Here is a 12,924-nt window from a genome sequence, read left to right as displayed (position 1 = left end):
AATATCCTTCTGTCAGGAAGAGACCAATGTTAGGACCCATGTGGACTTCCATATGTTTGCTTAGGCATAAGCAGATGTAGAATTAGTTTAACTGTACATATCCTGGCCCAATGAACAAGTCTTTTGTATATGCTTTTTGTCTCTAGATGTTTCCCATTTCCTGCATCTTTCTCCCTGTGACACAATAAGCAAGGAGCTCTTTGTACTATGTCAGAACTTCCAAACTATAGCTACCAGAATCAGTACATAGTATGATCTTGAATCACAGATTGTACTGCTTTTAAGAACTTTCTGAGAATTTCATAGGTGTGTGGCTAGATCTAATCTTGTTAATAGAATTCCTTTTGATTAAAAATGAACTTAGTTTAGCTATTCAGTGTGAAACAGCTTAAACATCTAGGTTTTCCAGAAATATCTTTCTTCTTTTAGTGTTGATGCATATGATAGTGGACTATAAGAAAGTAACCATAGAACTGTGCTTGCCATTATTTATTGAAGATTGTGCTTAAATCTGTATCCTGAGATGTTGTAGTATTATCATTGTATATGTCTGTTAAGTTAAAAATTAAATTCTCTCTTTTGGGGGAGAATTTTGGTCAGTTTTCATTCTTTAGATTTGTGAAACCTCTATTTCCATCTGTGTTTGACCATTTCTATCACAGATAGCAAAAACGTTAATGGTGTGGAAATTGATATATAACCAGAAAAATGTTCTAAAAGTAGTTTCAGAACATTTGAAAATACTCTTGATTTTGTTGGATTGCCATTATGACGTTAAAGTGAAAATTGTTGAGTCATGATGCAGCTGAAGTTAGCGTTTTTCTATTTCTTTGAATCAAAACAACACATTAACATTCATAATAATAATAATAATAATAATAATAATAATAATAATATACATTCATAATCATCTGACCATATATCATCCAAATAAAGATGGATCTAAATCCCTCAAGTTGAGATTAACTGATAGGATTTAGTTCATGGTCAGGTTATACTAATGTATATTTCTAGCTTGCATGTATATGCTTTTCTCCCCCCCCCCCCCACCCCACCCCCGGCATCCTTTGCATTTCTATTTTTAAAATTCAATAAAACTATTTTTAGAAAATAATTTAATTCAGAATTCATGGAACTTAACTCATTCCGAGTCCTGTACCTTAACTCTTATTTCTGTAAAAAGAAACCATTCCCTTCTCGGGGTAGAGAGGCAAAAGGCAAGAGCTTTCCGCAAAGGCACCGCTTCTAGTATTTTTAAATACCTGGGCAGCAGTGGCTACTGGCTAGAGGTGGCTGGCCCTCTGAACTAGCATTGGTACTTTCCTATCTCTGCAAAATGACCCTCGACTTATCCACAGATCATATAAAAATCCACAATTTTGGCCTCAAAACATGCCCTAGCATGAAGTCAACATGTCCATGTGTACGTACAGTATTCAAAAACGTTCAGTTCAAATGTGGAATAATCATAGAAATTAACTTCCATCAGATTTCTCAATTTTGTGTACAAGAGATTAGCTTCAGAGTAGATCATCAGATGGTGAGGATTAGAGCATTAGATGATGCTCGTAATTTTAATGGTGAGTTCTGAATCTACACCATTAAAATTGGTTATCCCTTCAATCTCATTGTGGAGACACAAATTCACCTTACATGTTCATTCAGTGAATGTAGACCTCCCATTGAATGCTGCACGCATTACACCTTGTGCACGCAAAACCCATTTTCTAACAGCATTGTACTGTTTCTCGATAATATCCTCAAAGGGGTATGGCTATTTAATAAATTGTCTTTATTTGCACAAAGCTTTGCCGCAGGAAATCTGCTGAGAATTGTCCAAAGGTAAAATCCAATTTAAGCTGAAGTCTAGTGTTCTAGTGTGTCCTTTTTATACATTAATTTTTAATACTGAATCATAAGATCACTATTTTTCTACTACTTCCTATATAATAAATAAAATATTTTTATACAATCAAAAGATATTTGCACAGATCCTAAGGAAGAAACCATTACTCTTACGTGTGTTGGATGTGCTGACAGAGAATTAAAAGCATGTTGAAACCATCACAAATCTTATGAATAAAGAGGCAGTTCATGCATTTTTTATTTTAAAGGTAATCTTTTAGAAAGAGTTGAGTTTTGAACATAAATAACTATGGTAACTATAGTATTAAATTTATAATTTTTTTAAAAAAAATGAACAAATACTGTAATTGTAAAACTAGAGTAAAATTATTTTTCTCACTAAATGATGAAAAAAATAATTTCTTTCATAATGTTTGCCTTCTTAGAAATGTATTTCATTGGAATTGTTTGGGACTTAATTTTGTCTAAATATTTTAAGCTTTAACAATATTTTGGGTCTAATTTCCATGAGAGTTAGTGTGAAATAGTGGTTTGAATGTTAGACTTTGATTCTGTGAGACCAGACTTCCAATCCCCACTTGGCCATGAAAATCCACTGGGGGACTTTAGGCAAGTCACACACTCTCTGCCTCAAACAAAGGCAATGGCAAACTCCATTTGAACAAATCTTGTCAAGTAACCCCCATGATAATTTCATCTAGGGATCTATATAAGTTAAAAACTATTTAAGAGCACACAACAACCACCATTATAACACTAACTTGCGTACTTGGGCTTGTTGTGAACTGGTGTCAACAGAGAAATGGGTGCAAGTCTGTTCTCTTTTTCTTGTCCAGAGATTTCTTGTTTCTTGGATTTGAGGACATTGAGCTAGTCCAACCCTTTTATGGGCCAAGCACCAGTCACCTCAAGGTGCTTTTCCTACAGATCCCTATAACCCAATTCTGTCTCCCCCAGATTTTATTTAAGGGCAAAGCTCTGAAGAGACCACCATGATGAGGGAAATGTGCTAAGAGGGACATGCTATCTATGATTCACTTTCCTCTCCTGACATTAATCTATATGGGTATGATGGGAGGGTTGAACTCACTTCCATTGCTGTCACAGCAGTCTGCTGGGAGTTGGGGTGGTAGTGGTGCAGAAATGTTTATGGAGAAGGCCAAATATATAAATACCACACATGCATCTAGATACTTATCTCCATACTTTCTTCAAAAGTCCCTTTTTAGTAATAAATTTTCAGATCAGTTATCCAATATTCGCTGAGTAAGCACTAATGTGAAGTCAGGACATTTCATTTGTAGGCTGAATTACTGTTAGCACCTCAAGATTACTAGAGAGGTGTTCTCTCTGATAAAACAAATAGTGTTATTTTAGTGGTGATTTTTTCCACTTTCATAGGGGTCCTGTGTCCCTATCCACAGCAAATATAGAAGGTTGCCTATATACTTCTAGTATATAGCCTGCATATGGCTAAATCTCTTTTGCTCTATCTGATCTTTTTAAAAACATTGGTTCAGTTACAAATCAGTTATGCATACATTTTTTCAGTATAAGGAATGCATTTCTTTTGCATACGATTTAAGATGACCAACAAAACCGCACAAAAATAAAATAGTAAAGCAATAAGACAACAAACAATGAAGCAAAACAGTGGCAAACAACAATGTATAAATAATAATAATAATAATAATAATAATAATAATAATAATAATAATAACTACTTTATTTTTAAGTGTCTTCTCTTGGAAATTTGAAAATGAAGGACAACAATGTGGCTTTCATTTCTGCTTTTAATTTTGTTTAAATTAAAACTGTTTTTGATCAAATTTTTTAATTTTTTTCATAATCCTCACAAATTAGAACGCCATAATTACTTATATTTTTATCTGTTCTGCTTGTGCCTCTAATAATTGTAGTTGTCCCTTTTCTATAAATTCCTCTAGTCCTTCATAAAATGAAGCGATTAACATATTGAAAAAGCTGAAGCCTAGTCAGTTCCTTTGGGGTTTGTTTTTTTATAAAAACAGTGAATGTATTTCTTGAGTCTCTTTATCACAGTAGTTCTTAACCTGTGGGTCCCGGGATGTTTTTGGCCTTCAACTCCCAGAAGTCCTAACAGCTGGTAAACTGGCTGGGATTTCTGGCAGGTAGGCCAAAACACATGGGGACCCACAGATAGAGAACCACTGCTTTATCATATAATCATAGAGTTGGAAGAGACCACAAAGGCCATCTAATCCAACCTCCTGCCAATCAAAAGTACTCCTGAGAGATGGCCATCCACTCTGCTTAATAATTTCCAAAGAAGGAGACTCTGCCATATTCTGAGACAGCATTTTTCACTGTCAAACATCTCTTATCAAGAGTTTGTTCCTAATGTTTTGATTAAATCTCGTTTTCATCTAATTGAACCAGTTGCTCTTAGTTTCTGGAGCAGCAGAAAACATGCTTGATCCCTCTTGAATAAATATCAATCATTTCATAGAATAATAGTGTTGGATGAGACCACAAGGGCCATCTAGTCCAACCCCATGCCATGCGGGAAAAGCATAATCACAGCACCCTCGACAGATGGCCATCCAGATTCAGTTTAAAAGCTTCCAAGGAAGGAGCTTCCACCACACTCCAAGGCAGTGAGTTTCACTGTTGAACAGCTCTTACAGTCAGGAAGTTCTTCCTAATGTTCAGGTGGAATCTCCTTTTTTGTAATTTGAACCCATTGTTCCGAGTCCTAGTTTCCAGGGCAGCAGAAAACAAGCCTGTTCCCTCTTCCTTATGACATCCTTTCACATATTTATATATGGCTATCATGTCTCCTCTCAATCTTCTCTTCTGCATGCTAAACATATCCAGTTCTTTAAGACACTCCTCATAGGGCATGGTCTCAAGACCTTTGATCATTTTCGTTGCCCTATTTAGAACAAACATTAAATCCTGTTGATGTTCCCAACTAGAGTTTGAATCAATTGAATGTACTTAAATATTGACTTAGCAAATGCCCATTGATTCAGTGGAACCCTTTTAATAGTAGCTAACAGTTGGATTTGAAACATATTTGATTTTCCAGAGGATCCTGTTGGATAATGTTCCTGCATGGCAGGGGGTTAGACTAGATACCCCTTTTGGTCTCTTACAACACAATGATTCTATGATTCTATAAACTGTGAGTCCTGGGGAGGCTTTGGTAACTGGTAGAAGGTATAAACTTCCACAACAACCCCCTGCAAAAAGACATTCTTAATTAGATCCTGTTCTTCAGCCAAAAAGACTTCCAGAACATCTCAAAAATTGTTAATTTGACAGTCCATTGCTCTCAGTCTTAGAATCTAAATAAGACATATACACAGTGAAACGGAAATGGCCGTCAGGGAGGGGATTAAATCCAACTGGTACTATCTGTTCTTTGTATTAAAACGTTTCCCAATTCCTTTTATGTTGACACTCTACACACATATCTTTGATAAAAGATTATCAATAAACTTTATGATTTAGTTATGTAATGCTTTAATGTGATCTAAGAAGTGTTTAAGTGAACATTAATCGAAACTATATTGTTCCATTTGATTTGCAATTTATAACTGTTTTTACAAATTGGTTTGGGAGCTGTGACGGGCAGAAAATGATCAGTAAATACTTAAAATAAATGAATGGGTGAATATGCTCATCACTGTTCAGTTGTATTGACAATTGGTTTTAATAGAGAGAGGCAGTTGTGTGTGAGGGTATCAGTTGAACAGAAAGCTGATGAAAAGTGATTTATACTAATCTTTTTTCTGTTCCCCATAGAATGAACTGTTAGACACACGTGCAAAGTTCCACGTTCTCTTCCTTTTCTTTGTGGCAGCCATGTTCTTTATCAGCATACTATCATTGTTTAGCTACCACTGTTGGCTAGTTGGCAAAAACAGATCAACAATAGGTTAGTAAATGATGTGAAAGAAAATTGACTGTTTTGGTTTGTTTTTCTATTGCTGACTAAAATTAACATTGCAATGTTTACATTATTTATCAGACATAAGAAATATTTATTAATATATTTTTGTGTTCTTTTAATGTGTTCGTAAATATTAGGGTCAAAAGGAATAAAAAGTGATTGTTACAGTTCTTTATTATCAAGTTTCTCACATTTATTTGTAATGGGAGCTATGGGATAAGAACATGTTTGTCTCTATTGGTGGATAAGTACCGGTATATATATTTAAGTAACACTTTTATTATGTTGCTGTTCTCTTGAAAATACTTTTCCCATCTCAGTTACTTTACTTTGTTTTCCTATATTATGTAGAAGCATTCCGGGCACCAATGTTTCGGAATGGACCTGATAAAAATGGTTTTTCGCTTGGGTGCAGCAAAAATCTGAAAGAAGTTTTTGGAGATGAAAAAAAGTACTGGTTGCTACCCATTTTTACAAGGTACTATTTTAATTTTTCAGATCTGTTTTAAAGGGTGAAATTTGGAGTTTAGTGATTAGGAGAGGATGACGAACAATTAACTTGAATTTGAGAAGCAGTTTACAATTTTAGACGTTTACTAGTCTTGATTCAGCTACAGCTGAAAGTATGTTCTGCTAAACTAGCTGGATTACTGCTACAGGCTATTTGTGAAACTGCCCTTGAAGACCAGTCAGAAGCTTCAACTAAAGAAAACCTAGGTACCAGGGGACTGCCCCGAGGGAGGATTAATCTGGGTCTACCAGACCATTTGCATGAATCAATATCTGGGTTCTGTCCACTGTTAATCTTTAGTCAAGAATTAATACTTTCATGTTTATTTTATTGTACAGTTTAGGAGATGGCTGCAACTTTCCAACACGTCTGGTGATCATGGATCCAGAGCAACTTACTGTATCAAGCCAAAATGAACCTGCCAAAAGGTGTGGAGATTTTATTCTCAGGGATTTTGGTGGGAGCAAGGGACTTACTTTACTGAAACATTTTCACAACACAAGAAAAAATATATACTGGCATCTGTTCAAAGTGTATTCAGACATTTATGACCTTTATGATTGGTCACATGTGAAAACCAGGATGAGCTGTATGTGTGGTCTCTTTTCCTTTATGAGGAAAGAAAGGTTAGTACCCTGTTTCCCCTAAAATAAGACATCCTCAGAAAATAAGACCTAGTAGAGGTTTTGCTGAATTGCTAAATATAAGGCCTCCCCCGAAAGTAAGACCTAGCAAAGTTTTTGATTGGAAGCATGCCTGCCAAACAGAACACCAGAGCATACAGGATCGGTAAATGTACGTACCATAGAGTGTTGTACATGGAAATAATGGTAGTAATAATGGTAGTAACAAGAAATTCTTGATAGGATTTGCAGTTTGGCTGGTTATGTTGGTTTGTGATGACAACTACTGTACAATATATAATAAATGTTCATTTTTTTGTTGAACAATAAATGTGAATTCTTTTTCATGGAAAAATAAGACATCCCCTGAAAATAAGACCTAGAGCATCTTTGGGAGAAAAAATTAATATAAGACACTGTCTTATTTTCGGGGAAACACGGTAGCTTCTTGTTAAGTGTAAGTTCAAGCTGTAGATTTCTTTTCCTTGTGTACGAGGCTAAGATTCATGCAAGAACAAACTATAGTTTATTATGTCTGAAGAAATGATAAACAATATTGGTTTCTTGTGGTATTGTCTGGAATATAGTTTATTTAATGAAGAGTGCAAGGGCGTGCCATAGCAGTGGTCGATTCCAATCCTTAACAATAATTGTATTTTTCAGTTCTGGTCCCAGTCAGCCATTTCCGACTCGGCCACTCAGTGAATCCCAAAATCGACTGCTGGCAAATGACAACCAGTGGGCAGAAGCCAGTTCAGAAGACGAAAATGTTAAATCAGGTATTGAATGTTAGCCAGTGGGTGGATTACAATAATCTGTGTGGGAACATAATTTCAGTATCCCATCGTTGTTGTTTCATCTAGCAAGGGAATAGTTTTTATTCAAATTATACAAATTAGCAGATAATTGTTTCATATAGCCTTCCTAAAATATTTGTCATTGATGCACAATGCATCATTGAGTCTCAATGATGCACACTGTTCTCTCTTCTTTATCTTTTTTTAGGTGTAAAAAAGCATATTGTAGTTTCACTGGAGAGCTGATCTTGGTTTCATTGTCCATCCTTCTCATTGTGGGGGAAATGGTAAGACAAATTCTGCTCAAAAATAGAAATAATATTGACCATACAAGATAATTGCTTTCATTTGGAAAACTTTAAAGGAAAGAAAGCATTGACGATTAACCAGACATATTTAGTCTAGACTCAAGGGGTGTTACTTGAAGGTAGAAATGTGAACTGTCTTGATATAAATTAGTTTGCAATGCAATTGCTAGTTTCCAAGACAACTCTGATTCATGCTGTTTGCATGGAAAGCAGCCAGCAGACAGCTCATGTGTAGATCTGTATTTGGGAGAAATCTTCACTAAAGTAACTATATATAAGGAACAAGATTAGATGCTGAATGTAGATTAGTTCAATCTTGTCTTTTTTCTGTTCCAACTTATCTTCACCCATTATCACACTAATTTAATTTGTTTTCCACATAGGTTTCTACAGTATGTTTGTGCTTGGATATTAATTTTGTAAGGAAGACACTGATATATCAATGGAACAGTGCCAGCATGTTAACAGGATATGAAAAAATGAAATTCTTGATCGTATCCAGTGGATGCTTATAAGCACTTGCAGAGTGGGACATTTAATGCCTTAAGATTCTTGATGTGCATTTTTGTAACACAGACTTATGCCACTACAAGGGCCAAATCCAGAAATGCCCTGCAAGGGTGGGCAAGACTCCAAGAGTGTAAAAACCTATGCATTCCGGCTGCACTGTGGTGGAAGGGACTGATTCTGCAAAGTTCATGGGAGATGATGGGACCATGGGAACGAGGTGGGGGAAAGGAGTATATGCCGTGCAACCATAGAGTTCAGCCACTGAAATTCACAGTACAGCTAGATGTGGCCGAAACACCACCAGGTGGATTAGCAGCATGATGTCTTTTTGTTTTCTACACCACTAGTATATGTCAACCAGCGGTACTGACAAAGTTCAGGCTGAGCAGCCAACCACAAACCCTGGCTTTTTAGTCCTCTGGTATTGAAGTTCTCTTCCTTCCATTTTACTCTGTTGCAATACATTATCAGACAAGGAAGGTTTCCATTTGTTTGTATGCTTCCAAATTATGGCCTCACAGCAATTTGGTATATTAGTATGATAAATTCATTTTCTCAACCTTTTTTTTTTTTTTAAGAAACCTTTTAATTTCTTGAAAACATGTTTAATATAAGCCATATCAGGAATGTAATTCAGTAATGTAATTTAGTTTCTTCCGTGTCCTTGTCAGTATGTTTACTTAAATATTGCTTCTTAAGCTTTGTGGTGGTAATCTCAGTTACCAATCCCTTCTGAAGCTGGCTGATTAGTCTTCTTTTAGTCTCAAGGCTAAAGGTCATCCACTTATTTGTCTCTCTTATGAGAAAGGAAACACATAAGTACTGCATTTCATGAGGTTGGATTTCACAAGGATCCTTTACCAGGAACATTCCTTGAGTAAAGAATGTGCCCATAAAAGAGAAGAAGAAACTTGTTCTACGGTGTACTTTGTTTTCCATGAGCCTACTATCCCACCAATGGCCTCCTTAATTCTGGATTGAAGTCCTGTCCTGTAGTCATAAATATATAAGCAAATAATGTCAGTAATGATGCAGACTATGTAAGCTTCAATTGATCAATTCATGAAGAACAGCAAGTTATTGGGTGCATATCTAAATGGTATAGTGTACACCCACAGCCCTCAAATCAGACTGACCACTACTATCTGACGGAAGAAAGAGACGTTAGTTATGAGGTATCCCCTTGGCTATATGAAAGTGATGGCCCTTCATTCTGCCTTGATGTGTACATTTTAGCCTCTTTCCTAAATTGCACTTGATCTCCTCCAGGTTCATGGAAACTTAGTAAAAAATATTTTCCGGAGTTTTTTGGGGTTCTTTCTCTTGTGATTCTTATGAGAAAAACTGGTTCTGCTTTGTAAATCTTAGGCAACATGGGTGGGAGAGGGAATATATGCAAAATGACGTATTTTCATACGCTTTACTCTCATGGATCAGTTTGTAAAATGAGCAGAAAGCTAAGAGTTTGTGCTACCTTTGTGACCAGCCCAACTCAAAGGTGTATTTGGTGCTGTCCTGTGCAAAAGGTACGGTCAGGCTCAGGGCTGTTGGTGCTAATGCTAACTTCTGCTCCTTTACCTTGACAAAAGGATTTGGCCCTATTCCCAGCACTGAACTGGCACTCACTTGAGGATAAAAGCAGAAGAAATCTGTATGTGGCATACGAGCACTTTTCAGACAGATTCTCTAGCTCAAGAGGGATATGACTAGATGAGTGTATCTGCCCCACAAAGTAACCCCATAATTTTTATCAGCTGGGAGCTTTGAATGCTGAGGTAGGTAGGGGAAATCACTTTGCCTTGCTCATCCTGTTCTGAGTTCCTGTGACTTGATCCTCGGCTTCAAAGGGCAACAAAATGAGATTTAAGTTTGCAAGACAGTATACACTTATGATGAGATTAGGTTTGTCAACATATCTACATCAGCAAGATTTTTACAGTATGTCAAACATGAAATGAATAGGTGACAGGGTTCTCTTTGTTAAGTGTACATAGGAATAAAGGTCCATCTGCACTTACATAAATGTTAGGTGTTCACATATTTCTGCTAATGCATTCCTTTTCCCCCCACTATTTTGGGGGGGGGGGGGGGTTAAAATTACTGTGTCAATATTTAACATTTTGGATTGTTATTCTGCAGTCCTTAGACCACTTTTTAAAAGTGACTTCAGTGAGTAGTGAAACTATCTGTATAATAAGGATCAGCACATTCTTTGGGCCAGATCTCCCAGAAGCTGCACCACACACCAAAACTGGAAATCAAGATGCCTGGTTTCCTAAAACTCATTTTTCCCCTTGAAACTTGAAACAAGGAACATTCCCTTTCCTAAGGAAAGGGAAGCAATTCTTTCTTTAATGAAAAGATATGGTGCAGTGAACCTGCTGGGTGCCACAGAATCAGGCAAGCAGCTACACTTCTGCTATAGTAGAGCAGAGAAAACCTAAATTGTATTATTTAACACACAAGGCATCCGACTAGTATTACATAATTATACCAAAGAGCAATACGTGTATAGTTTGTTATACTAGAAGATGTGTCAGTGAATTCCATTAGTCTTCTCATCAAAACATTTTTTTGGCCCGTGAGGAGTTACATATTTAGAAGCTTCTTATATGCACATTTATTTTTCAGACTAATAAATACAGTTTAAGTACATTTCTGGCTTGTTCAGATACTTACCAACCATGGCTTTGTTCTAAATCAATCAAGACTTGCTAGCCACTTTTAATAGGGAAGATTTAAGTTTAGGATGAAAAGTAGATTTTTGAAAGGATTTTCTAGTGATTTTTTTTACTCTAAGAAACCACACTAGAAAGTCTAGCCAGATCTCCAGCTTTTTATGTTAGTGAACTGTTCTCATAATTGATACCTTCTGCAAGTAAATGAATCAGTGAAGGCCCGTGCCTCGTTTTATCAAATGTCAAGCATAATATTGAGTGTAGTAAAATCATAACTACTTGCTATGACAGCCTTTTATAGAGTCTTTATATCCAATATGTGTGTTCCAAACATTACTTGAATCTTGTCAATGGTAGAAAGAACATGACTATGTTTACAAATAAATTACTTAAGGTGGGTTTTGGCAGATTATCCAGCAGAGTTAAACAATTTATTATTTGATTACGTATTATATGCATCTGGATTTTGGTACCAAAGTACTAATAAATTATATGAAATGGATATGTTGTATAATACTGTAGGTTTGAAAATATCTGAAATGTATAATTCCACCAGAACACCAAGTGGTTTAAGGACTGCAGCCTTTTACCTCAATCCTAAATGCATATGCCTGGAAGAAATCCTACCGATAATCACCAGAGATTGCTTTCAAGTAAATGATTTAGGACTGCAGGCAGTCTATTATGTTTTTCCCCAATGTAAATTATGTGGCCATTTGAGTGGCATCTTCTGCTTATGAGTAAGGTTGTCACATTCTGTGTGTTTGCCAGTGGGTATATGTCAGATGCATTGCACTGTATTTATGACAAAAGATATGCAAGTATATTACTTAAATATAGGTATCTCCATTGTACTAAGTAAGCTTGCAAGTATTCAAATTTAAACTGGTATGAGGTTATTTAGAGGATATATAATGTGAATGATGCATCTGTTTATGTTGCAGATAGGAATATTCCTATGCACAAAAACATATTGCCATTAATTGTTTAATATTTCAAAGTGACTTTTTAAATGGGCTTTTATAAGTAAATGACGTATATAAAAATACATATCATTTTGCCTGAAATTTTCATACTTTTAACTGCACCTTGTAATATCTTCATGTGTATTTTCCACCAATGTAATAATTTTAGATCATGATGAGTCTTTTGTATATCAAAGTTCCAACTTCCATTCATGTCTTAATTATAACTCCTGTTCAAGTTTTTTAAAAATGCATCATCTAAGCCCTTTGCCAAAGTGGTGATACGTTAATGAATTATGACACAATAAACGCAAAGCAAATGAAATCAATAAATACCTTGAACATAAACTGGCTGATGTAAACTACATTGCTAATCAGTGGTGGAGGTAACCACTTTAGTTATTAGTTTGTGCATGGTATGAATGACTAGAAAAACCGTTTGTGGAAGAAGACTTCAGAAGCGGGGGCGGGTCTGATTTAAAATGCTACACAAGTGTTACACAAGTGAAGAAATATGTGGCTCCAGCTCCATTTCCATTTTGAGTTCCTACTCTATTGCTCAGTCGTTTAGTTGTCTCCGACTCGTGACCTCATGGACCAGTTCACGTCAGAGCTCCCTATTCTGTTACCTTGGCTCAAAGATGCATGTTGTCAGTTTGGACACACTTCAATCACAAAGCTTCCCAGGACAACTTACACATGATTAATTTTTCAGTTCCCTGCCTCCAG

At 36.0% G+C, this 12,924-nt stretch overlaps 1 protein-coding gene across 2 annotated transcripts in view; it reads left to right on the top strand.

Annotated features, from left to right (window-relative positions):
• The window catches only part of zdhhc20 (zinc finger DHHC-type palmitoyltransferase 20), a 60,092-nt gene extending 47,549 nt beyond the window's left edge, over window positions 1–12,543 (top strand). Inside the window, exons 8-14 of one of the 2 annotated variants that reach the window (XM_008107993.3) lie at window positions 1,807–1,842; window positions 5,656–5,788; window positions 6,155–6,281; window positions 6,653–6,742; window positions 7,601–7,716; window positions 7,943–8,021; window positions 8,426–12,543. In XM_008107993.3, coding sequence (XP_008106200.1) covers window positions 1,807–1,842; window positions 5,656–5,788; window positions 6,155–6,281; window positions 6,653–6,742; window positions 7,601–7,716; window positions 7,943–7,980 — 540 coding nt within the window. In that variant the 3' untranslated portion in view covers window positions 7,981–8,021; window positions 8,426–12,543. The remainder of the gene's footprint in view (window positions 1–1,806; window positions 1,843–5,655; window positions 5,789–6,154; window positions 6,282–6,652; window positions 6,743–7,600; window positions 7,717–7,942; window positions 8,022–8,425) is intronic. The other variant, XM_003219269.4, reaches the window with a different exon arrangement.
• The last annotated feature ends 381 nt before the right edge of the window (window positions 12,544–12,924 follow it).

The sequence above is a fragment of the Anolis carolinensis genome, chromosome 3 (genome assembly GCF_035594765.1).
Source record: "Anolis carolinensis isolate JA03-04 chromosome 3, rAnoCar3.1.pri, whole genome shotgun sequence".
Taxonomy (NCBI): domain Eukaryota; kingdom Metazoa; phylum Chordata; class Lepidosauria; order Squamata; family Dactyloidae; genus Anolis; species Anolis carolinensis.
The sequence above is the reverse complement of the archived record's forward strand: the minus strand, read 5'-3'. Positions and strand labels throughout refer to the sequence as shown.